At 41.8% G+C, this 27973-nt stretch overlaps 1 protein-coding gene across 1 annotated transcript; it reads left to right on the forward strand.

Annotated features, from left to right (window-relative positions):
* On the forward strand, window positions 1–24736 carry adgra1a (adhesion G protein-coupled receptor A1a). The gene is made up of 7 exons (XM_034707269.1): window positions 1–109; window positions 1118–1372; window positions 8032–8159; window positions 13112–13235; window positions 16667–16818; window positions 17335–17430; window positions 17516–24736. The coding sequence occupies exons 2-7, from the start codon at window positions 1370–1372 to the stop codon at window positions 19002–19004; spliced, it is 1992 nt and encodes a 663-aa protein (XP_034563160.1). The 5' UTR covers window positions 1–109; window positions 1118–1369; the 3' UTR covers window positions 19005–24736.
* Window positions 24737–27973: the final 3237 nt, after the last annotated feature.

The raw sequence follows: 27973 nt of genomic DNA on the forward strand, positions 1-27973 counted from the left end.
ACACATCACGTCACCGGTACACCGTGGTGTGGAAATGAAGCGCAGCCTCGATATGCAGTGACCTGGATTAAAGAGATCCGGACCCTGGTGTGAGGACTCTCCGCTGCAGGTTCGTGTTTTTATATAAATATTACTCTTTTATTTAATGATGGGATGTTTCTCTGTCTCGTGACCTTTGAACGGGTCCGGTATGACGGAGGAGAAAAGAAATAACTAGGACTCGGAATCTCAGATTCTGAGTTAGTCACGTCTCCAAATTTTACACTTGACAACAGAATTATAGCGTTAATGTTACTGCATCAATAACACACAGTTTACCTGCTGTTTGAGCTTTAATCCTCAATCTGAATCATTTTAATCTGAGCAAGAATCACTGAGCTGTGATATCCGTCCTCCGCCCGCCCACACACACACACACACACACACACACACACACACACACACACACACGCACACACACACACACACACACACATAAACACTTACACACACACACACACACACACACACGCACACACACACACACACACACACACACACACACACACATACACACACACACACTAGAGATGAATGTTTAAAATATGACTCTATAAAACAGAATGCCTTTGTGATAGGAATGTTTGAAACACCGTCGCTTCATGTGTAAGATGGATTTATTAAAACACCACAGCAGTAATCATTTTCAAAAGAAACACTCTTATTTATTATTTATTATTATTATATGTATTTATTTTTCAAATACAAGACATCAAGGCTTCTGTAAGATTATTACTAAAGAAACCAAACTGTAATAACACAGCATGTTATTATTGTTATTAGCTGTTATTATTATTATTATTATTATTATTATTATTATTATTATTATTATTAATAATAATAATAATAATAATAATAATAACAACAACAATAATAACAATATTAATAACTTTATTTGATATTGTTTTATTTTATAAACACACATATTAATATTATTAAATTATATTATTATGAAAAGTTTATAGATTATTATTACTAACCCAGAGGTGCATGTCAGCTGGTTCAGAGTTTATTTTTAGAGTTTGAACTGGTCTGGTGATTAAGACTTGCAGCAGGTGACTGTGACACTCCTATCCAGTTCAGATGGAGGCGGGTCCAGCAGACCGCTTGTCATTGCTGACCCTGGAGCAAAAGAGACCTGGTGTGCTGGACCAGAACCTGAGATGAGTAGCTGAGACCACAACCCAAAACCAGAAGCTGTGACCAGAACCAACAGAAGACCTCAACCTTCATAACACTCTTCCTCCTCCCCCTAATGGAGCTGCACGGTCCAGGTTAGAGACGCAGGAGTGTCCAGATCAAGACCTGAAGAAAAACTGAACCAAGGCTCATGGTGAGTTTGAAGCACCTTATTATCCATGACATTACACTGATGTGTAGATCAAAGCTGTCTGTCACTGCTTTCACACCTGTCTGTTTGTGAGCTCATAATCAAGTCAGGTTACTCAGGTAGCTACTGACGTGGTTGCAGACCCTGACCCTCAGTGACAAAACTCAGTCCATGGTTCTCCATCGCTCGGTTTTCTGTTGCTCAGGTCTCGTTTCCACTGGAACGGCCCATTAAAAACAAATTGTTTCCTTTGTGATTAATAAAAAAAGAGGTTTTGCTTTGTTCTTTGCAACATGCATTGTAATGAAACATCTGGGACGAACACCACAAGCCTTTCTTCAACAGAAAGGTGAGCACAAACAAACAAAAATTAGATGGCGAAAGGCAATCTCGAAACTACTAACTGGGTCTAGAGAAGCGCTGATAAACTCAGGAGAGTCAGCAGCTCAGACCTGATCCTCCTACTCCCACATGGTTATTTGACTGGGAACGTTAGACACATCAACACGCTATTGGACCTGTGACTTCACCGTTTTCTGAGAATCACCATAGTGTTGATTTCCACAGTGATGGTTAGGGTTGAAATCTCAGAAAAAATTCCACACCCTATAATATAATACTCGTATTTAAAGTAGTCTCTCTTAGATCATTAAGAAGAACCAGAAAACATTTCCATTTGTTGGGTAGCTGTAAGTAAAATTGTACATTTATGTCTGGGATTCCCGATCATTTATCTGCCACCTGTTTCATATTTGTGACAGTGTGAAAACGATGTTCTCCTGTGACGTTTTGTCCACGGTACTCACATCTACCTGTTTTGTGTTCATGTATCCTGAAAAGCCAAATCTCTTCTTTTCTGTTTCATCTCAGTCATTTAATTCCTCCGACAACTGGTTCTTGGTTGCTAGGTTTTTAGTAGATCAATTATCAGTTCTTGGTTGCTTGGTTCTCTGTAACTCAGTTTTTCAGTTCTTTGTCATTCAGCCCCTTCCGATTTTGGTTGCTCTGTTCTAAGTCCCTCAGTGTCTCATTGTTTAGTTGCTCATTGCTCTGTTCTTAATCCCCAATCAGACATTGGTTCTTGGTCGCTTAGTCACTTGGATCTAAGGCGTACATTTCTCAGTTGCTCAGTCACTTGGTTCTAAGGCGCTCGGTTCTCAGTTGCTCAGTCACTTGGTTCTAAGGTGCTCGTTTCTCAGTTGCTCAGTCACTTGGTTCTAAGGTGCTTGGTTCTCAGTTGCTTAGTCACTTTGTTCTAAGGCACTCAGTTCTCAGTTGCTCAGTCACTTGGTTCTAAGGTGCTCGTTTCTCAGTTGCTCAGTCATTTGGTTCTAAGGTGCTTGGTTCTCAGTTGCTCAGTCACTTTGTTCTAAGGCACTCCGTTCTCAGTTGCTCAGTCACTTGGTTCTAAGGTGCTTGGTTCTCAGTTGCTCAGTCACTTGGTTCTAAGGCGCCTCATTTGTTTGGTTCTGGGTCGCTCAGTTACTTGGTTCTCTGCTCATCAGTTCTTGGTTGCTCAGCCACTTGGTTCCAGGTTGCTTGGTTCTTGGTCTCTGTGAGATATTGGTTCAGGTCTTTCTCTGAGCTCTTACATGAAGACACTGACATGTAGAGAGGAACATGTTTGTGTACCTGTGTTATTGAAAGAAGCTCAGTAATGTGCTGATCCTGATGAATACAGACTCAAGTAATCAGAGATCTGGGGACAATTTAAACATCAGGAAGAGTGAAAAAAGAAAGATGAGTTGGAGACACGTTACAAATAACCATATATTTTATAATTCATATTAAATTCTACAAACTTTAGTTCATGGCTCAATCAGCTGATAGCAATAAGACCTTTGTCAATGGACTCAGGGGGATCATGACGCAGATGAAGATCAAATGGTGATGTTTGTTCTGAAGATGATTATGATAGTGATGATAATGATGCTGACGGTGATGATGATGTGAATGAAGAAAGTGATGAGGAGGATTATATATGATGAAGATCCAATGGGGTTGTGGTGCTCCGCAGCTGAGTCAAAGGTGGAGCTCACACTGAGCCGCTCGCCTGTATTCTTTTATTTCTGGATCTACACGATTTAATCAGTCATGCAGCATGTAATAGAGTGATGCTCAGTGAAGCGAGAGGGGCAAGAGAGCATGCTCTTCAGCAGTGAGAGAGAGAGAGAGAGAGAGAGAGAGAGAGAGAGAGAGAGAGAGAGAGAGAGAGAGAGAGAGAGAGAGACTCAACAGTGTCTCTAAAATGCATCAACACAAAGCAGAAGTGAGATTATGCTGTCAAAAGACGAAGCAGAGAAAACTTGAGATTTCAGCCTCCACTGACACTATCAGAGTGGAGGAGGAGGAGGATGAAGAACAGGAGGAGGAGGAAGAAAAGGACGGGGAGGGTTAGTTGTTGTTCCAAGGAACATTGTCTGTTCGAACAGAACCTGGACCTGTTGTTAAAAAATCACTGAGTGTGTGGGAGTCAGCTTGGTAAGCCTCCTACCCACTGCTGCCTCATCATCTTCATCATCATCCTCATCATCATCCTCATCCTCATCCTCATCATCATCATCTTTAGCACCAAACACAAAGAGCTGGATCTAAAGTTTCTCAGCAGTGGTTCTCAATGGTTGGGTTCCTCATCCTACCACTGGGGGGCGTCAGAGGAGAGGAGCAGCCTCAGTACGTGGGTGTTCCATGTATTTAAAGAATCTTTATATTTTGTTTATTTGAAGTGATCATAGAAATAGAAAATGACCTGCTTGATTCAGTCACTGATCCTAACGCTGTTTGGACTTTCACACTATAATTTCAGCGTATTAGTTTTGATCCAGTTGGAAACAGAGATGGTCTCTTTGTTCCACACAGATCATTTTATATTTATTTCAGCAGAGTCTGTCAGCGTGCTTTACATGTTTAATGATGTGAGCTATTTTAAGACATGATGTCAGGGCACGGAGGCAGCACAGGACTCTGAGGATGAATCTTCATCCAGCCCAGAGGGTTTGTGTTTGTAACACCACACTTACACATCATTTACAAAATAATTTAGCGTCATGGTGCAGGTTCACGCTGAGAGTGAGCTAGCTTCAGGTTCAGTTTACACGGATTCAAATGAACAAGTTAAATGGTGGAAGGGCTGTGTTTCTATAGCTCTGTTTCAAGTGACCACTCAGAGCTCTTTTACATGTAATGCCACATTCATTCATTCATTCATCCATGTGGTGAGTAGGGATGGGCAATCATTTTCGAAAATATTCATTCACTTTCTAAAAATCGAAGAGTTACTTTGAATATTTTCTCATTTTTAAAGTACAATTTTTCATTGTTTTTACCGGTGCCTGGTTGTTATACACTATTCCTGCCAGACGGTGGCTACAGAGTGTCTTAAAGCTGTTTGCTAACCACATTAATTAACAGAAGAAGAAGAATGCTAACTGCATTAAATAACAAAAAAAAGAGGAAAAAAGAGTCGCAGAGTTTTCTCTGTTTCTGAATATCACACTACTACAAATGTATTCCGAGACACTGAGCATGGCTGTAACATGTAAACACACACGCCACACTGCGTCACAGAAACACGTCATAAAGGTCGAGACAGACGCTGTCAGTGCCCGCTACTAACAGCACCTCGTCCAGCTGCTGGTTAACGAGACTGACACACATACGTGCTGTTAACGGGAGAGGTGTGTGTGTGTGTGTGTGTGTGTGTGTGTGTGTGTGTGTGTGTGTGTGTGTGTGTGTGTGTGTGTGTGTGTGTGTATGAGTGTGAGTGTGTGATCCACTGAGATGATAAGATTTACTCAAATCAAAGTGTGTACTTAACTGGATCTGCTTCGGAGCAGCTCCGGCAATCCAAAGCTGCTCTGTGCTGCACCCTGACAACGCAGCCGGTGGGTGTTGACAGACGAAAGAGCACAGAGCCAAACCGCAACCAAGCAGAGACAGACCTTAAACAGATCTGGTGGATGACCGGTCTAAGGGAGAAAGAGGTTCGCCTGTTTGAGCCTGCAGACGATTACTCTGACCGTGGCTTGTGCTTTACCTCAGCTGTCCAGAGAAAACTACCTTCTAGAAGTCTCTGAGCCAAGTCCTGCTTAGAATTCTGCAGAGGACTTTAGTCCTGCTGGCCAACAACAACAACAACAACAACAACAACAACAACAACAACAACAGCAACAACTTTTCTACATCATTCAATTTCCACCACAATTGGTCACAAAAATAATCACCATAATGCAGGGAAATGAACTGTTAGATGCTGAACATTTTTTTGGGGAGGACCTGGACCAAGCTAAATGGAGCAGAGCACATCTTTAACTTATTTTGTTTAAATTTGTGAACATAAAAAAGTATGCTGTGTTATCTGAGTAAACACAAGTATCGGATCAGGACTCGGTATACCCAATATTAAAACTTTGAATCGGGATAAGGGGCCAAATAGCTGATCAGGACATCCGTAATGAGGAGCAAAGATCTGGATGACAATAGCACTGTCAGTGATGATGGGGATGATGATGATTGTGTTGCTGAAATAAGAAAGGTCTTCCTGAAAAAGAATTGGGCCTCATTCACTAACAGTGCGTATGCACGAATATGTGATTAAACTATGCGTACGAACGTTTGAAGCACAAATCTGGGATTCATCAATATATTCTTACTTGAATTTATTCTTACACTGCAACCTAAAATAGAACTTCCTCAGACCATGCGTATGCACAAATGATGACGACCAACTTTTCTCAGAAAATGTAAACACATACTCTTTAAACTAAATGCATGACACATTTAAACTACTGTCAGTAAAAGAAAAAAGTCTTTAATAGAATTCAATAATAAAAATGGAGAATTGACTAAATGTATTAAATAACCATGAAATTGACTCCTTTTCACCTTTATCATACTTAGAATATTGAATCTTAAATTAAATACTGAGTTTACAATTGCAAATTTGATGACAATGTACATATTAAAAATTCACATTTTTTATGTTAATTAAATCGAAAGAAACATGAAAATAACTTACTGTCATGAAATAACTTGCTTCTCCTTATGACTTTATACATTTTCTGAGCAAATGACGGACACACAACTTCACTGTTCACTCATACATAATTATTTGTTCACCACAATATCCAGCAACTGTTTTAATGTGTGGCTTATGTTTTGGATACCCGTCATGATCTCCCTATGAATCACCTTGTCGGTCAGGACGTGGGCCTGCCTCCTTTTGTCTTGATGCACTGAACAGATGTCCTTATATAGACAAATTGGGGCGTGGAAGTATGCTGATTGCAGATTGCGGGAATTCATCTGTCAATTTAGAATGATTCTGATTCACTTATATATGTAAGGTGGTCAGGACAAAACTGCCTGGTACGCATGTGTCGTGACTCGGACAGTGATTTTGAAAACGCACTTATTTAATGCACAGAGTAAGAACATTTCTACGCATTTATTAGTGAATGAGGCCCAGTGTCTGGATGGCAGCATATGTTGCTCCTAAACCTCTAGATATTGTTCAGCATTAATGGAGCCTTCACAGATGTGGAAGCTACCCATGCCATGGACTCTTATGATCCCCATACCATCAGGGACGCTGGCTTTGAACTTTGAGCTGATAACAAGCCGGGTTGTCCCTCTCCTCTTTAGAGCGGAGGACACAGCGTCCATGATTTCCAAAAAGAATGTCAGATTTTGATTCATCAGACCACAGGACAGTTTTCCACTTCCCCTCAGTCCATCTTAGATGAGCTCAGGTCCAGAGAAGTCTCTGTGGTTCTGGATCATGGTTTCCTCTTTGCATGGTTCAGTTTCAACCTGCCTTTGTGGATGCGGTGATGAACTGTGTTCACAAATAATGTTTTTTGGAAGTGAGATGTTCCTCCAGGTGTTTTTTTAGTATAAAATGAGCATACATTTTCATAAAAAAATACAATTTTCAGTTGTAACATGTGATATGTGGTCTTTGCTCTCTTTTCAGATAGATATAGACTTTAAACAAATTACAAACCATCAGATTCAGAACTGATCTACATTTTACACAGCATGACAACTGGAGTTGGGGATGTAAAACACGTACTGTTTCGATACACCCTGCAAATTGCCTGTTCGCATGTCAGTACCTTGGACCCGAATCAGTTAGTCAGTGTCTTACTGATGTTGTTCCCTCCTGTCTAGATGCTTGCATGTGTACTGACTCTGAGATAGAAGTGCTTTGGATAAAGGGTCTGCTAAATGTAATACTGTCATACCTGGCACTTGGTGGTGAGTTGGATCAGGAGGTCGGGGAGCTGTTGGACAGATCTGGTATGCCTAAAGGTGTGTTGGGGGTGAGCTGTAAACGTCTGGCAAAGGACCTGACCTCAATGTTAGATGATCATCAGACAGCTCAGGAGGTTTAGGGTTGGGAAAGTGGATCAGGTCTGGTCTCAGGATGTTTCTAAAGGAGGGTTAGTGAAGTGGTTCAGTGCTTGTCTGCTATGGATAAAGCGAGACAATGGCTGAAACCGACCCAGGACATCAGTGAACCATGAGAGGGACACTTTGAGGTGAACAGGTCCTGATTTTCTGACTAGCACAGGCCCACGTGGATATGACGTAATTCAACTGGAGTAGTATCTATATGTGTTTCCTCAGTGCTCTGTGTTTAAACTTGTGTGTCTCTGTAGGATCTGAAGAGGGTCCTATCCTTCCCACCATACCCTGGGGACTACCTGCATCCTGTGGTGTACGCCTGCACAGCCGTCATGCTGCTCTGTCTGCTTGTCTCCATCATGACATACTTCATCCACCACAGGTGAGAGGACATTTACCAACCTGTCACATCCCTCACAGCTGTTAGCATAACATGTCAGTATGTACTCTGACAGTCTTTGTCAGTATTAAGTTAGTTAGTTAAAGATTTCACGTAACCTTCAAAATCAAGATTACAGGTTGCAGTGGTGGATCAGTATTTGGAGTGTCCCAGAGGGAAAACGGTCCGATGCCCATGTGATGACTTCCATGGTGTTCAGCACAGAGCTGTAGTTTCATGTACCTCTCTCTAGAACCATCTGTTTCCTCTGTGTGAAGTTTAGTGTCCTGCTAGCTACCGAACGCTAGTTCAGCTCACCCATTGTAATGTAAAGAACTGTGAGGTACTGTGTGAGATGGAACTTTAGTAGCGGTTACAACCATATAAGGAGGCAGGAGATATGGGCATTTATTAACAGTGAACTGCTAAACCAACTATATAAATACACCAGGACTAACCCCACTCAGAGGCAAAGAGCTTCCTTAATCAACCCAACCGGGTCTACCACGTGCAGGGGTGCTACAACATTAACCCTTTAATTGAACCACTAAAACCCCAAACCATAAAATGTACATCTAAAAGAAAAAAAAAAATCACATTCATACCTATGACTTAGTTATATTAAGGTGCATTTCGCCCAAGAGTTCCGGGGTCTTTTAGCCCCCAGAACTACTTTCCCCTGATCTATAAGATTTCTGTGCCCCCATTGTTGTCTGCGTTTTGAACGCAGGCTGAAGTCCCGGGTAGATTGTGCAAATCAGGCCAGTGACGTATGGAGAAAAAGAAGTAAATGCACTACACCACCAGACCAGTAGAGGGCAGTAAAACAAAGACGAATGCCATTCATCACAGATGACACCATAGAAGCAGACGAACAGACAGGTATCATTATGAGCAACACAACAGTTAGCCTGTTAGCATGAAGAGACTCAGCTGGCTCTGTTTTAGATGGTGCTATATTTCATCACAGATGGATTCACTGAATCAACACGTGAGAGGAGATAAGCGCTAGTAGCAAAGACGTTTCAACACGGCTTTAAAATCCTTTTGAACTCAAAAAGCCGTGGAAGAGATCAGCCGGTGTTTTGGTTTAAACAGCGACCCTGTTAACTGGAGATTTTCAGCCGGATGCATCCCTCATAAACGTCTTTAGACGATCATTAAATATCTGATCAGGATATTTTGAAATCTTAATAAAAACTAAACTAGTTTGCATTCCCAGGAACTCCCTCTGTGTTTCAACAGCTGTGTAAACTCCACAAACACTGACACGCTCAGCTGAAGGTCTCCAGTTTACAGGGTCACTTTTCAAACCGTAACACCGGGAGAGACGCATTCACGGTGGGCTGAGAGAAGACTACTGTTACAAGCTGCTAAATCAAGAGAATCACAGCTTCTTCTTTTGAAAAGTACACACAAGTACACACTTTCACAAAAACTAATGAAAGAAAGAGAAATCAAGTGAATCACAGATGTGTGTGATGTTATTGTGGACGGCGGAAGGAATAAAAACACTGAGGTTAATCTACCAATCAGACACGTTCAGCATTGCAGGCCCTGCCCCCCGAAAGTCCTGAAAAGTACTACCCCCCTAGCAGGGGCCTTTTAGGAGGGAGACTATCTAGCCCTTAACTAAATTTAGACCCTGGGTCCACCGGTCGAAATGCATGTAGTTCAGGGGTAAAGTTTCTCTTGTCGAAAAACGGCTTTAGCGCACATTTACAGGGTACATAACTTAGTACTACTAGGGCACGACCCACCCCCTATACCTATCTACATGATGGAACCCGCCCAGAACAAGAAAGAGGCTGTTACTTTCCCTGGGGACTCTTTTGCTCATGCACCCTGGGAGTGGAGACTGAGGCTGTTTTCGAAACCGCCTACTATACTAGCAGTACGTACTGGTTTGGTCTAAATTCAGTATGCAGTATGTGTACAAGAGCAAAATCTGCAGTATGCCAAAGCTCCCCAGATGTCCACTGATTCGGGAAAAAAATCTCAGTATGCATCGGACCCTGTGGAGGTGGTGGCTGACAGGAGAATTATGGCCAAGCTGTCATCTCTGATGGACAATTTTATATATATATATATATATTCTTGTACTGCACACCTTCTTGTTTGCTGCTGTAGCTCCATAAATTTCCCCGTTGTAGGATGAATAAAGGAGTATCTTATCTTAGCTTATCTTACCAGTCTGCCTTGCATATTGTTTCCCACAATGCACAGCGCTTGTTCCGCTTTTTCTTTCCTCTTCTTTTTTTTGACAGGGGAACTGAGTTTTTAGAAGAGCTCTGAAAATTATTAAATTCCATATAAACCACTTCTTAACTTTTTAAACTATAAGTGATGCTAAAGAAGCAGTTTAGCTATCAGCTTGGTCGTTGTTTACTTCCGCTTTCCGTACTGCAACACAGATCCAACAGAACAGTCAGACCACAGACTAAATTCAATCGCAGTATGTAATAGGCAGTACCTACTGCCTATTACATTAGTAAGTAGTATGTAGCAGGCCGTGTCGTAAGCAGCCTGAGATGTACAGGTAAGTGTCGCCAACCTACAGTCATACCTATCAGTTTACACTATGTTCCCCATAGGTGGCCAACTCAACAATAGAAAACACACACACACACACACACACGCACGCACGCACGTGAAACACTGGAGGAAAAATAAGATGTTAAAATTCAACACAGGAAATTAAACTTGACAAAATAAAATAAATTTCTAAGATAATTAAACACTAAAATATTGAACTATTAAAAGAAAATAAGATGCTATAGTCAGATTTAGATCCACTTTTTGTTATACTGGTTAAAATTATCTTGATGTCTCGATGGCAATCAATACATAATGTGTTCTTAAAAAAGAGGTAAAAAAAGCTGCTATCTACAGCCGGAGTAAACCTGGGAAAACACCAACCAATCACCGTTTTCAGGTCCCAAAATTTTAAACCAATCAAATCCTGTCCTGCCGTTCTGCCCGCCTCCTGCGCGTACATTTCCCCAGCGTGCACTCCAAGTCCCCGTCCCCTGCCTCTGCTTCCCCTGACTCTATTTACTGCCACTCTCGCTCGACCTCGGGCCTGTCCCCTCTGACCCGATGAGGTGCTTTGCTCAGGACTGTAGTCCGGATCAGAATCTAAAAAACTCTCACCACGGGGCTCTGACATGCAAAAGAATTAATGACATGTAGTAAGTCCTACAGAAAATGTATGTACTGTAGCGTCCGTCCGGACGCTGTAGGGATGAAGAGCCAATTCGTGAACACGTTGATCTTTAATAACCGGTCACTGTCGACACGTTTAACAAACAGTAGATCTGTTACAGTATTATATATGTATTATAACTTTTCTCCTGATATCGTACAACTGGATAATGCTAGCATGACAGTTGTGAGTACTAACAGCAGCCATGTCTGTTTGTGTTTTTAACTTTCACTGTGATAATGTTTTGGTGAGGACCGGTTTTGAATCAGTCACGATCATATGGTCATGAATCAGCGGCGCTCGTGCATGTGAGCGGGGGCGTTGTTTCGGAGGAGCTCTGAGGGGAGGGGGGGAGGGGTTAGATGGTCCGCTCGGATGTAGACATGCTACATTCAAATTCATGCTAGTTTTCGGAGACTACCAACCCAGGCTTTAATAAATAAATACAATTAAATAAATAAAAAGTAAAAAAAATTTGAACTAGATAATAAATAAATAAATAAATAAACTAAGTAAGGTGAAATAAAACTGTTATAAGAATAAAACTCAGTTAAAAGTGAGACTAACAAAGTACTTTAAGCAATACTTCTCTGCCTTATAATTTTGTCACTCATGTAAAGGTTATTGAACCGCTTAATTGATTGATTAGACTGTCAGAGCAACATACAAACATCATGTGCAAGTTTAACCATCTCAATAGCTGATGATGTACATTATATTAAATTTTTGATATGTTGATTCAGAATTTTGAATGTGTTGAAGTATTTTGTGAATCAGCTGTACAGTTTACTGAAGTGTGACAGAAGCACTTTAAACAGTTCTGATGTAAGTATATAGCGTGACACACTATAATTTATGATATTTCTCTATCACATGTTTTCAGAGGTGGGTAGTAACGAGTTAAATTTACTCCGTTACATGTACTTTAGTAGTTTTTTCAAAAAGTTGTACTTCTGAGGGTATTTGTTTTGCAGAGTACTTTTTACTCCTACTCAAATACGTTTGTGTTGAAAAAAATGTACTTTTCGTTCCTTTGGGCTGTCCAGTCGCTACTTTTACCGTTCCTTTTTCATTAATTTATATTCTTTTACACTCATCCGATCTCTCACACAGCTCCTTCTGACCGAGAGCTATAAATAACCTCAACACTGAATGAACGGAGAAGTAGCTCCGCCCCCTCCTCCACCTACAGCTGGGGAGAGAGGCTGCGTTATACCTGCGTCCCCTTTGGAGGAACATGTATACTCTGCACAACATCCAGAATCTCTTATAACTTCTAAATGACAAGGAGAAACAGTCATATTACGCCCTGCTTACTCTGTTCTAAAAGGTGGAAATCTTGAGCTTCAACATAGAACAATTAAATCTTTAGATTAAATCTTTAAATCTTTAAGAAAGTTTGGAAGGCATAGATATCTGTTTTTCCTGGTTATGTCACTTTATTAAAGGCAGTGTGCTCTTCATTGTTATTAGCGTTTCCACTACAATACAATTTTATGTACGATACTACTCACAAGTTACTCAGTACTTGGGTAGTTTTCTTTAGGTACTTATTTACTCTTACTCAAGCACTTATTTTTACAAGTACTCTTACTTCTACTTGAGTAACATCATTGTAAAGTAACAGTAGTTTTACTTGAGTACTGTTTCAGTTTACTCTACCCTCTGCATGTTTTACACCAGCTGCCAGACAGACGTGTGTAGAAAGATGTCCTTCTGTAAATACTCTCTCTCTTTCTTTTTCTTACAGTGTGATTCGGATCAGTAGGAATGGCTGGCACACACTCCTCAACTTCCTGTTCCACACCGGGCTGACATTTGGAGTTTTTGCTGGAGGCATCAATCAGATCAACTTACCCTTCGCGTGTCAGATTGTGAGTCGCTGTTTTTCTGTGTTCTCAGTGTGATTTCACAGCTCGCATTCTGCACCATGACACTCTCACATCCTTGTTTCAGAATTAACCTAAGTATTGCTAAATGGTAACTGGACTTCTATGTCTCTTTTCTTTCTGAGCACTCAAAGCTCTTTTACTCTACTCGTCACATTCAGCCATTCACACCACATTCACTCACTAATGGTAGAGGCTGCTATAGTAAGGGACCATCAGTGTTAGTTAATCTCATTCATACACATTCACACACCTCTTAACAACAGAGGGAGCAGTTTGGGGTTTGACTCTTTGGCATGTGACTGTCGGAGCTTGGATCGAAGTTCAATCCTGTAAAAATCACACAACAGGAACACATTTATTGATAACGCACATTAGAACGAGAGTTTACAAAGGGCTGCAGCAAACATGCATATTTACCACGGCACTGACAAGACCTCAAACAACAAACCAGGTCAGCAGGCCCCACCAGGTAGATACCCGAGGATCTAAGAGTCCAAACTGAGGATCTAAGGGTCCTATCTGGGGAGCAGGGCCTGTGGAATTAAACACATTGACTAGAATTTAATCTTATCAGCTCCTGCGCCGTGATGGAGCCGGGACGGATCGAACACAGATTTAGTGGAATTTAGCCATGACGATTCAGTGACCCTAACCCTCATCAGTGTGGGTGTACTCCTCCTTCCCTGCCCCAATTGTGATCCTCTGCCAATACATCCATCTCCTCCTCCAGCTCCTCATCCTTCCTAGGTGTCGCACATCCGACTGTCACCTCGTCGGGCGTGTAAAATGTTTTTATTTCTCTAGGCATGAAATCAGTAACCACCCAAGCTGCAACTACAGATAGACCAGTGTCAACAAAGCGATGGTTCCAAAAACAAACTGCGTTTGTTTTCTCCTCTCCTGGAGCTGCATCTTTGATTCCCCCATGCTGTTAGAATTAGTCACTGTCAGGGTGAGTATGGACCTCTGTGTAAAGGCTGGTATATATAAGTCTGCGTCGACTCTACACTGCAGGGGTCTACGCGGACGTGAACGCTACATACTTGAGCATCGAAGTGTCCGTGTCGCGCAGCAATACTCCACCAAAACAATTGAAGAGAGTAGGAGATGAAATACACAGCCGCTATGTGCTGCCTTATAGCATAGAGCCCGGAGGTGCTATAAATCAGAATCAGAATCAGTGGACCAATCACAGGGCTTGTGGTCCGCATTGATTCTAAGTGTAGTCACATTTTGGAGGAGGTGCACGTCAGCTATGTACGTAGGCCTCTGCGTAGGTATGGAAGCTACGCAAAGGCCTATGAGCATAGGCTACATCGTTGATTCAACGCAGAAGTATAAATCAGGCTAAAAGCTGGGGTTGGTAATCAGATTTAGACACACTGGTTGTTATACTGGTTAAAATTATCTTTATGTCCTGTTGGCGATCAATACATAATGTATTCTTAAAAAAGAGGGAAAAAAGCTGCTATCCCCACCTACCCCCACAGACCCCCTACCTAACCCTGTGAAGCGACCTTGGGTGTCTTGAAAGGAGTTATATAAATACCAGTTATTATTATTATTATTATTATTATTATTATTATTATTATTATTATTATTATCTACAGCCGGAGTAAACCTGGGAAAACACCAACCAATCCCTGCCATCAGGGAAATGATGAAACCAATCAAATCCTGTCCTGCCGTTCTGCCCGCCTCCTGCAGAGCGTACATTTCATGTTTGTTTGTGTTTTTAACTTTCACTATGAGAATGTTTCGGTGTTTTCTTACCGCTAAGTGAGACATGAGTTGACGTAGTGCAAAACACAAACCATGTGCTGAGGACCGGTTTTGAATCAGTCACCATCACATGGTCGTGAATCAGCAGCGCTCGTGCATTTCAGCGGGGGCATCGTCTCTCTCGGAGCTCCGAGGGGAGGGGGGGAGGGCTTAGACGGAGTCAAGAGGAAATGCTACATTCAAATTCATGCTAGTTTTCCGTCACTACCAACCCCAGCTTTAAGAAACAGAAAAAAATATGAGACAGGGATCAGTAAACACACAAAACAGGCAAAGGATAACTAACAGATTAAATGGAGGAACCAATACATGAAACAGGAAATACTAAACTAAACATCATCCCAAGACACAAGTTCAGGTAAAGCAGTACATGCAACATGTCACTGTCTATCTCTGACAGAGACCAAATACACATGGGGTACTTAGACAAAGGTAAGACCGACAAGAGACCCATGAGACCAACAGCCAGGAGACTCAAATAAGACACAGGTGAAGACGGGGTGCACATGCTATGTTATAAAGCAGAGTCTCAGTGTGTGGTGATCTGAACAAACACAGGTAGGGGAGAATGAGGTTGTTTGTCACACTTTTTACTGTTTTGATGATTGCTCATCGTCAAAACATCTTTCAATAGTCATCCCTACATTAAATTGAAGCTCAGGTGTTGGGTTGAAATGTGTATCCCTCTCATTTTCCAACTCATTGTAACAAAGAGGCAATAAACTATCAAAGACACTCTGACACATTGTGACAACCAACCCCATCACAGGGATGGTTGTCACACACTATGGGGTTGGCTGTCACACACTATGGGGTTGGTTGTCATACACTATGGGGTTGGCTGTCACAATGGTATTTCAATGGGAAAAATCTTTTAAAAAAAGCAAGACGGCAGAACTAAATTTGAAAGCTTAATTGCACTGACAAGTGATAGGCCTACATAACTTAATGTATTTTAACATAAATTGAGCAAGGAACATGAAGAGGAAACACATCTTTAGGCCAGCCTATATAACAACATAAGGAACAAAACAAATAGGCCTAACAATAATGGCCTACTCAACTAGGCTACATGCAGTCACTGTCTGAGTTACAGTGATGGCAAATGTAGGATCTGCACACTCCAACTCATTTCACCATGCATGATTTTGCCAACATAGGGGTCGGTTGTTACATGTGACAACCAACCCCAAAGAGAATGTGACGACCAAATGTTTTGCTAGCATCAAGGCTAACAATCATCTAACAACTTGTTAGCTAGCTAATACAAATCTAAACTATAGCTTTCCCCTCACACTTTGTACGGGTAACACTTGTTTTGTTATAAACCCACTGTTTAAAAGCCTAGAAGAAAAATACTGAGGAGCTGAATATTTACAATTTGACATGAAAAACACAAAAAGTCCTCTCAGTTCAGCTGTCTTACTCCAGAGAAGACTATGTAGGTGAGCTCTGATCCTAATTCTGGAAATGTCCATACCCCAATTTGGGAGACAGTGCCCTCTGGTGGCGAGACATATAACGAGTGTGCCAACCAACCCGTGTGACAACCAACCCCGTTCTTCCCTACTGACACGCTGAATGGCCTTACGTGTTGACGGTAGTTTTCATTAACTCTATGTCTGCGACAGGTTGGGATTGTTCTGCACTATGCATCTCTGTCCACTATGCTGTGGCTGACCTTCACTGCCAGAAACATCTGTAAAGACGTGTCCAAAGACCCCCTGCAGACCCCAGACAGGAATGGATCGGCCCAGACCCACTCCAAACCCACTGTCCTCAGGTGAGCGGGTCAACAGGTGTTCATATGCCCAGAAAGACAGAGTTCTGAATCCTAATGGTGGTTTTAAGCCTTCTTCAGGTCCTTCGTAAGAACAGTCTGAATACCTCAATAATGACATTTTGATTTCAACCTGTTTTTTGATTGGTGTTTTCTACCGGAGTGCCCACCTTCTGAACTGGTTTTCCCTTCTACTTGTTTTCACGACTTGAACTATGGTTGCTTGGTTTTTCTTGTGTCATCATGTTTCTTTTGAATTATCATTTTTAGTGTGTTTTGGAAACACAATTGAAAAGAGGTGAAAGAGCTGGTCAACACATGTGGTGGATGGATTTATAAAAGCTTCAGAATAAAAATGGAACTGATGAAATGCTGGCTGGCTCCTCTAAAACTCACTCAAATCAAATGTTTCAGATCAATGAATGTGATGAGTCCGGATTTTTGAGCTCACCTCTTTTCTTTCAGATTCATTCAGATTCATCCAGAAACCAGAATCCTGTACTGTTTATTTCTCTGCAGGTTTTACCTGGTCAGCGATGGAGTCCCTCTCATCATTGTTGGAGTCACAGCAGCGTTTGGTTTGGATAACTATGGCAGCAGGGATGATGCGCTATAGTAAGTACTCCTTCGTTATAAACAAGTTTTCAGATTGATTTTGAATAAATGTAATATATGTGGATTCATTTTCTGTGTCTCTTAGCTGCTGGATGGCATGGGAACCCAGTCTAGGAGGTTTCTATGCCCCTGTGGGTCTCCTGGTCCTTGTCATGTCTGTGTACTTCCTTTGTACCTTCATCCAGCTCAAACGACACCCAGAGAGGAAGTACGAGCTTCGAGTTCTGAGCGAGGAGCAGCAACAGCTTTCATCCAGCGAGTCTAACCATCACTGCCATACCGACCCAGGAGCAGCCTTAGGGCCTGCTGGGGACTGTCCAGCATTTGCAACCGGTGTGTCAGTTCTTGCCAATGAGCACTCGTTTAAGTCTCAGCTGCGGGCCACAGCCTTCACCCTGTTCTTGTTCATGTCCACCTGGGCTCTGGGAGCTCTGGCAGTCTCTCTGGGACACTTTTTGGACATGATATTCAGCTGCCTGTATGGAGCTTTCTGTGTGACTCTGGGACTTTTTCTTCTTATCCAGCACTGTGCCAAACGGGACGATGTGTGGCATCGATGGTGGGCATGTTGCCCATCCAAGTCCAAGACTGAGGATGTGAACGGGGATGGACAGAACCACCTGCAGGAGCTCCACCAGCCTCACTGCCACCTGAGCTCCCCCAGCTCTGGAAAGCAGCTGCTGCTGTCCCCTCACCACAGGCAGAGTTCTTTCAAACTGTCACCCCCCCCTCAGAGCCCCACGACCAACCAGACGGGTCCCTGTTGTGTGGCTGTGGTGGGTGCCGTTAGTCCAACCCCCATGTCCCCCCTTGCTGAGCCTGTGTCTTTACCTCGACCACAGTCTCTTTCTGATGAGCTCCCTCGTCCCGTGCTGCCTCTCCAGAGCTGCCTTAGCAACAGATCAAAATCCCGCTCCTTCAATCGGCCACGCCCCTGCCTGCAGGACTACCGATCACACATGACATCCACCAGTATGGATGGGAGTGTGCACAGTTCTCACCTGGATAGCCCTCATTCTGCACCTCACCTGGAGGGCTCATCTTTGGTTCCCAGCAGCCCACATCCAGAACTGCAGCTGCCCTGCCCAAGTCCACACCTGGACAAGCAGCTGGATTCCTGCCACACCCTGCAACGCCAGACCTCCTGCCACAGTGTGCAAGACTCACTGGCTTCCTGCCATAGCCACTACCACAATATGCATGACAGCATCACTTCCTGTCACAGCCTCCTCCTGCCTTCTCACGGGGTCCACACCTGCCAGTGGCACCTGTACGGCTCAGCTGATCACTCCTCTACCGCAAGCTGCTGTGAGAAACCCGAAGCCTTCCCCTTTGAGTACCAGCAGGACTCCAGCATGTATCCATTAAAGACAGCAGAACATGAAAAGGACAGTCTGTGCGTAGAGCCAGAACAGAAAAGTTTCCCACGAAACACTCTGCCCCGGCAGCATGCTGCTGTCAGCCGGCGAGGAACAATTGGACGAAATCGCAGCCTCCAGGAAGACGGCCTGTTTGGTTCGGACGTTACAGGAAATATACGGACTGGACCTTGGAAGAATGAAACCACTGTATAGTATTCTCACCTGCCACACCTTCAGCTGCCCAATAATCCAGTTTCTCTGTGAGTGTTTGGGTCTCAATGCCTTCAGCTCTGCCCTTAAACCACAAGTAGACTTCTTAGTGAGGCCAAGGTCAACAGTCAGGTCAACAGTCAGGTCAACAGTCAGGTCAACAGTCAGGTTAATAGTCAGGTCAATAGTCAGGTCAACAGTCAGGTCAACAGCCAGGTCAACAGTCAGGTTAATAGTCAGGTCAATAGTCAGGTCAACAGTCAGGTCAACAGTCAGGTTAACAGTCAGGTTTAAGAAGACGTAACCAAACCCATTTAAAAAAAATTATTCTAACACAAAAAAGACCTGATCAATTCAGAGACTGAAACAACAGCATGTAGGATAAATCATAATCCAAAGGCTAACTGGGCTAAAATGTTCTTTTCCCTTATCAGTCAGATAATATACCTTGATAAGATACATATTAATAAATCATTCATTTCTATACACATATCACTTCCTTTAAGCTTCATGTTTTCTGGGTTATGGACCAAAGGTTTTCATTGGTTTGAAACACATTATAAAAGGGACGATCCTGAGACAATGTGACCTATCATGAATAGTCTCACTCCAGTTACTGCCTTCACCATGAGATGTGGTTTTGGGCTAATTATATTAATTTGATTTGACTTTCAGGCTGAATGGTCAGGTTAAACTTCATCAGGATGAGTTATTCTGGCTCTATTGATCTGGTCCTATTGATCTGGTTCTGTTGATCTGGCTCTATGTATCTGGTTCTGTTGATCTGTCTCTGTTGATCTGGCTCTGTTGATCTGGTTCTGTTGATCTGGTTCTGTTGATCTGGTTCTGTTGCTCCAGATGTGTTTATATGGATGCATTCACTTTTGAATTTATATAAATTTTACTGGAAAATCTTTGAACTTTGACCCTGGACTTCATGGACTTCACTGAACAGCTCCATCACTGAGCTGCAGATTAAATCTTCATCCGAAGAACGATGTAGTCTGCAGCTGTGCTGTAAAATCAGATGTATCAACATTTCTGTCACCTTCTAATGAGCTGAAACGTCTCTTTAGATGGAACATACTTAGGGCCCGATCTACTAAAGGTTTGCGTGTATAAAAACATGTGCAAACTTGATAGTGCGCGCAAAGCAGATGTACTAACCGGGTGCACCGAGGATTGCGTCTGACAAATTAGCAAAATAGCACTCGCTATCCATTTAGTGTGTTTGCCTTCATGGATATGCAGATTACATGCAGATTATCAGAACACGCAAAATACTGATTGACCAATTGAGTAGCTAGAGCAAGAGTGGCAGACTTAGTCTCATCAAATCGCTCTCTAAACTCCATCAAACCACTGATTGCCTTTTGGAGTAGAGTAGATGCGTTTATTTCATCGGCAGATCTGTTTTTTCTCACAGCATTCACCTTTTCACAGATGGCCTCCCAAATCGCGTTTCTTCAGCAACGCTGAGATGTCTCTGCTGGAGTTCACCGATGTGTTTATTTCCCTCCTCCACAAAGATCTCCAACTCCATGGCTTCAAACTTCATTTATCGCTTAAGGCCACTCTGTTCTCTCAAACTCTCCATGGTGACAGCCGATAGCACACGCAAAATCCTCGTACAATAGGGCAGTCCGCACCACTTTTGCACCTGTCATCATTTGCGCACGCAGTCTTAGTAGATCACCCGCAACACGACCAGAAATAACACGTGCAAAATTATTATTTGCATATGCAAATTAGCGCTCGTTATTTGGGATCTTAGTAGATCAGGCCCTTAGTGTTGTCAGACCATATGAAACCTAAACATGAAGCAGGGTCTCTCTCTAAACAGCTGTTAGTTAACCTGATACCTCTCAGCAGATTTTGATGAGGAATACGGGCATTAATCATCAACATGATGATTTACAGTTTTATGCAAATAGTTAGTTAGGGATCATTGATTGCACCTTTAGATATTTGAATTGGTGAATTTAAAACAATCTATATTTGTTAATGTTGTTATCCTACAGATTATTTTTGATTGATTTTTGAGTGGTTACACATGGAAACACTTTTTATCAGTTTGAGCATGTGTGTGTTTCTTATGTGTGCATCAATGCATGAGTAGGTTCCTTCAGACGTGGTGTGTTTGTGTTAAATGTATTCATTCTGATAGATCCACCCTTTTATGAGTATAGAGAAAATTAAGATTTTATATAGAGATAATTACTGTTTGTTGCCAAAAAAGACTCCTGTTGACAAATGTTGCACTAACATAAACTTAAGTTACCCTCACCTGCTGAGGTTGTTTTTAAAAGACTGCATAGTGCTTCAAAGAACAAACTTTGTATTGTGCCAAAATGATGTGCCAACTTTCACTGTGACAGATAACACACAACACTAACTACACACAGTTTGTAGCATCACACAAACTGGAACTCAGGTTAAAGCAAATCATCATCAACATTTAAAGTCATTCCACAATCTTCCATATTTATATCCAGGGAGTAGTTAACACAAAATAACGGATTAAACCAGGTCTACTTCTGTAAAACTGGACTAACCATGATTTGGACCTGACTTGCTATGATTTTAACCAAACTTACTATGGTTTAAACCGGACTAACTATGGTGTTAATCAAACTTACTGTGGATTAAACAAGTCGAACTATGGTTTTAACCAAATGAACTAATGGTTTAAACCACACTAACTGTTTTTTTAACCCGATTAATTATAATTTAAACCACACTAGCTGTTCATTTTAACCAGATTAACTATGGTTTTAACCAAACTGACTATGGTTGCAATCAGATTGTGCTTGAAACCAGATGAACTAAGTACTGTTTACTAACTGTTGTTTGAGTTATAATGTCACAGCAACACAACCCTGGCATGAGCTCGGTCTAGGGCCTCCAAGCGTTGGCTGCCCATGCCATAACAAAGGAAGGAATCAGGTGGCTGTCGAGCAAAAGGAAAAGGGAAAAGGCAGACCTTACCTGAAGCGACTTCTTTAGCGACACCATGCACGGCTCCAGGACCAGCTCACGCTGCTTCCTTCTTGTTACTCATCAGGGTTTCAGATGACAGTTCATTTTTAAGGTGACATATATAACACACGGCAAACCTAAACGGGAAAAAAGGGAGAACTTCTCAATAATGTCTTTTACGGCTTCCTGCTACGGCGTCTCTTTTCTTCTCGCCTCCTCAGCAGGTGTCTGCCTGAGCTAATCAAGACCACAGCGTTACCGTCTCATTGGTCAATTGGTCACGTGACCAGGAAGGTCCGCCCACCTGTAGCTCGACAGCCGTAACCCCCATGCTCTGGACGGTGTTGCCGTAACAATAATAACTATGGTTTTAACCAGACTGACTATTTTTTAAACTAAAATAACCAAGGTTTTAACCAAAGTATCTATGGTTTTAACCAAAAATAGTTTAAACCACACTAACTGTTTTTGAACCAGATTAACTATGGTTTTAATCAAAGTGACTACAGTTTAAATCAGGATAACTATGGTTTTAACCAGACTATGGTTTAAACCAGATGAAATAAAAAACTAACTATAGTTTAAACAAGGCTAACTGTTGTATAAACTAGAATAACTATGGTTTCAACAGAACTGACTATGCTTTAAATTAGACTACCTATTGTTTTAACCAGACTGATTATTATTTTAAAAAGTCTTACTATGGTTTTACCCAAACTAACTATGTTTTAAACCAGAAGAACAATAGTTTTAACCAAACTACCTTTGGAAGAAACTAGACTAACTCTGTGGTTTTAACCTAATTAAGTATGGATTCAACCAGACTTACTCGGGTTTAGTACTACTTGGGGTTTAAACCTGCATAGCTATAGTTTTAACCTAACCAACTACAATTTTAACCATACTGGCCATTGTTTAAACCAGACTTATTACTATATTTACCAAACTGAAACTCAAATCAGACTAAGTATGGTTTTAAACAAACTTACTATGGTTTTAACCAAACGTAGTATGGTATATACCAGACTTACTGTGGTTTGTAACCCAATAAAGTAACCAGTCTTACCAACTATGGCTTTATGGTTAAAGCCACTATATGGTGTTAGAGTGACTGGGAGTTAAACCAAAATAAATATAGATTTAACCAAACCAAAACCAGACTAACTATGGTTTATATTAAACCAGACTTGCTATAGTTGTAACCAAATAACTGTAGTTTAAACCAGACTTACTATGGTTAAGATTAACTGGGTTTAATCTAAAAGAACAATGTTTTTAATCAAACTATGGTTTAGACTGGACTAACTGTGGTTTCAACCAAACTAACTGTGGTTTAAATCAAACTAACTATGGTTAAGAATGACTGTGGATTAAACCAAACTAACTATGGTTTCAACCAGCATAACTCTTCTTTTAACCAAACTAACTATTGATTGAACTAAACTGACTATGGTTAGGAATCGACCCGCCAACCTTCCTGTGGTCAGAGTAGTGTACATGGATTTAACCGGACTAACCATGGTTTAGGACTAACTGTAGTTTAAACCAGATGGATTATGGTTTTAACCAGACTTACTATGACAAACTATTGTTTAAACCAAACTAACTGTAATTTTAACCAGACTATATGTGGTATTAACCAGACTAGCCATGGTTTAAGTCTAACTGTGTGTTTAAACCAGATAGCAATGTTTTAACCAGAATTGAACTAGAGTAGGTTTTGTTATAACCATAGTTATCTGACTAACTATTGTTCAAATCAAACTTACTATGGTAAAGACTAACTACAGTTTAACCTAGACTGTGTTTTAAACCTGACCAACTATGGTTGAAGCCAGGCTTTCTAAAGTTTAAACCAGGCTTACACCATTAAAACAGTTGAACTTCATTCAAAGTCACTCTAGCTTAAACTAAATAACTTCAGACTATCTCTGTCGGCTCTGTAAAAATGTAGATTTTACAGTTGTCTAGGTGTGTTATCAAATGAAAGATAAAGCTCTTTCTCCTCAGTTCCTGTTGCTAAAAACATTTCTTTATGAAGCACAGGATGTATAAATTATTTGTTTTGGTTTTTAAGGTTTGTCTTTTTGTGATCAAATTTGGGTTAGGGCAGATCCAGGAAACAACAAACAAAGGTCAGATTAATGTTGAGATTGATCCTGTTTCAATCAAACCTGGTTTATCAAAGTAAGCCTGGCTTAACTAAGTCTTTGTGATGACACTGGTCTGGGGTTCGTTCAGCGAGTGAAAGAGCATCACTAATGTTGTCTTACGTTTGATCTCCTCTATCAAACCTTTGTTAAACTGTTTGACCCTGATTTTAAATCTTTATTGTATTTTGTATCATTAAAGAGTCATCTCTTCTTTTTATCGTCAGTTCAAAAAACAGAGGGAGACGTTCAGTCGGCTCATCATGGTGTCACCTGAGGTCAGCTGAAGGGATGACTTCATGTGAATTGTTGTGATGTATCTGTGTTATGACAGCTTCAAGCATCTTCTTGTGTTTAAACGTGTGTGCGTGTGTGTGTGTGCGTGTGTGTGCGTGTGCGCGTGCGTGTGTGTGTGTGTGTTGGGGGGCAGGGGGGGGTCACCTTTTAAAATGACACTGATGCTGTCCAAACATGAGAAGATTATTTAATGTGACATTTAGTGTTTGCCACCTTCAGTGTAAGAAACAAAGTGACACCTTTAAACAGAGATCAGTGTGAGCACTGTGTGTCGTCTGCACTCCAATAAAGACCAACTGTGAAACCTGACTCACAGCTCTGTCTGCTTCATCTAAAGGTCACACTCACACAACAGAAAACCAGTTGTCTGGTGAACACTTTGAACACCAGGGGGTTCAGGTGACGGCTCATATTGGAATTGATTTTAAATCTAAATAATGGAAACATATCAAACAGTATGATCAACAACTGTCCTTATTCTGTTTCATATGTTAATCACACAGGAAGACTAAGGAGCCTGGTGTCTCTGTCTCTTTCAAAGCTCTGTGATCTACACTCAGAGTTCTGTGATCTACATTCAGAGTTCTATGATCTACATTCAGAGCTCTGTGATCTACACTCAGAGTTTGGTGATCGACATTCAGAGCTCTGTGATCTACATTCAGAGCTCTGTTAACTATGCTCTGATTGGTCAGAGCTCTGGGATCTATATTCAGGGCTCTGTGATCTATGCTCTGATTGGTCAGAGCTCTGTGATCTACATTCAGAGCTCTGTGATCTACATTCAGAGCTCTGTGATCTACATTCAGAGCTCTGTGATCTACGCTCTGATTGGTCAGAGGGAGGAGGTTTTCAGAGGATGATCTGCTCTGGATCAGGTGTTCAGTATCAGTTAGCATGTTGATATACCTGGTGAGGAGTGAGCCTCCATCATAGTCCTGAAGCACAGTGGTAACCCTGACGCTACCTCCAGAACCAACATCCTCCATCAGGTAACATGACCTGCTGTTTTCTCTAACGGCCAAACTCCACTGTCACAGCACCGGATCTGATAGGTTTCTATTCTAGTCAATGTGTTAACTTCCACTGGATCCACTCTGTCACGTTCCGGCTGCATCTCTGATCCGACAGGTCGGAGCCCTCGGGATCAGATCCGCAAGACTTCTATTTTTGCCGGATGCTGGAGCCCAACGCATCAATCTCAACAGAGCAGATGGAGCGGGACAGGAAGTCAGGTTTCACCAAAACAAAATGAAAACATCCGGTTAATTTTCAGAATAAAACACTCTGTGTTATCACCAGATCGTATTTCACTTAACTACAAAAACAAACGGTCATGATGAGCGGAGCCAGGCCTGGAGTCAACAGGTCAGAGGTTTTCAGAGGACCAGAAAGACAACATGGATGAGGAGAGGAGGAGGAGAATCCTTAATTAAGTGATTACTGCAGGAAATCCCTGGCCATCCTGCTTCGTGCTGCATTCTGAAAACAACTTCTTGTTTTGATATATAAAAAGTATTAAATTCATTAATGCAGTAATTACAGCAGAAAACCTTAAAAAAAATAAAATAAAGGTACTCTGTGTTTGACATGTGACTGTTTGTGGGAGGAGCTTCTTGCTGTAATCACACTGTCACATTGTTACCTCTGTCTTCTGGATGGTAGCCATACATGCTGTTGGCTAGTCTCAGGCAAATCAGAGAAGACGTTTCTGATGAAAGTGTTTTCTTCAGAGCGGATTCCATCAGTCACTGGATTTTCCTCCTGATCAGCTGATCTTCTGTCAGGGGTGGACTGGCCGGTGGGCCGATCAGTTTTTGGGCCGGCCTATGGACGGCCTTTTTTTTTTTTTTTTCTGCGCCTTGCCTTGGACACTATGGTAACTCTCCCACGCCGGCCTGGGGAAATGTGATGGGCCTGAGTCCTGTCCGGGAGAGTTACCGTAGTTACCAAGGCAAGACGCAGGCGCCACAAAACAAAATAAACACAGTGCTCAGCTGCAGACAAAACGCAATGGAGAGATGACGCAACGATTGATTGGCCCAGTGGCTTGTTTGTCAAGAATACCTGGCTCAATGGCCCTATGAGAGGCTACAGAGGCCCAAGAGTCCCACCCATGCACCCCTAGGCCCCCTTTCATTTTGATGAGCAGGCGATAGAGAGATCGAGCTAGAGAAAAAAATGGAGACTATGGGTAAAAAATGAAAAGGCGGCGCTGAGAAGCTAAGAGAAAAGAAAAGAAAATCTCTAGCGGCACAGGCTGCCAGAAGTCAAAAAATGACAGAAATGTTTGCTCAGGCCCGTTTCTTGCTATAGGCGAACTAGGCGAATGCCTAGGGCCCCCAAGCCACCAGGGGGCCCCAAAACTGCATGTTTAGCCTCTTCTGAGGAGAATTAAAATGTCCGTTTTTATCTGTATCTCATGTGTTCATTACACCCCTTATATGCTTAAAAATAAACGTTGGCTATAAATAAAATAAACTGCAAAAATAAGCTGTTAAAAAATGAATAGGTCGTTGGACCGCACTGTCACACAGTTAGTGACGTAGCGGGCCAGCGCCGCGTCACCAACGCCGACAGGTATGATGGGAATGATTGACGGCTACCATTCATCCCCGTTAGCCAGTGCAATAGAAAAAACAAACACCATAATGGCATCGAAAAGGAATTATCCCAGCGGTGCGGAAAAACGGAAGAAAAAGAAAACTGATGAAGAAAAACAGGCAAAGGATAAAGGTAAGTTTGTTGGTGATGTGGGCTGGAGAGGTGGAGGTGAAACGCCATTTTTTTCCCCCCAAGTTTGTTTATTTGTCCTGCTTGCCAGCTAGCTAGCGTCGGATAAATGTTAGCTGGATGGCTAATATTTGTCCGTCATGAACTCAGCTTTTTTGTTTGTTTTATGAAAGTTGACCATGTCCTGCCAAGTTGGCCTGTCCTGCCATGGGAATGACTGATTGACTCCAGACCCGTTTATTCAGATTCTAACAGGGAGGGAGGGAGGGAGGGAGGGCATGTTGTTGTAGTCAGTGGCAAAGGCAGAGCACTGACTCAGTGGTCTGTCGTTGTTAAGTGGAAGTTGTCTCTCACATATTTGACACTTAATGTTATATTAGCCTTACTGAGGATTAATTTACTAAGCTTAGTGTGTATTTTATAGGCCCCTAATTAGAAGTGTGCTACTGTTTTATAATTCAAAGAAATATTCTATTGAAATATTTTATTAGGCATGGTGTTGACTGTTTTAGACTATTGTGGCAGTGGTTCATTTATCTTAGTTTTATTACTTTAACCAGTACAGTGTGTAAACTAATGCAAAAAACTGTTTAAAGTGACAATTTTGTAATTGGGTAAAAGCTTTAAAGGGACACTGCAATCACAATGTTTAATAGAAAAACAAATTCATTTTAATTTTCCTGTATTACTGCAACATCACTGTAATAATAGAATAGGAATATGCACTCATGATCTATTTTGCTTGATGATCTAATGAGCTTTGTCTTTGCAGGAGCAATTCTAAAATATTTTGGAGCTCCAGACATTGAGCCA

This window comes from Notolabrus celidotus, chromosome 18, assembly GCF_009762535.1.
Source record: "Notolabrus celidotus isolate fNotCel1 chromosome 18, fNotCel1.pri, whole genome shotgun sequence".
NCBI classification, from domain to species: Eukaryota; Metazoa; Chordata; class Actinopteri; order Labriformes; family Labridae; genus Notolabrus; species Notolabrus celidotus.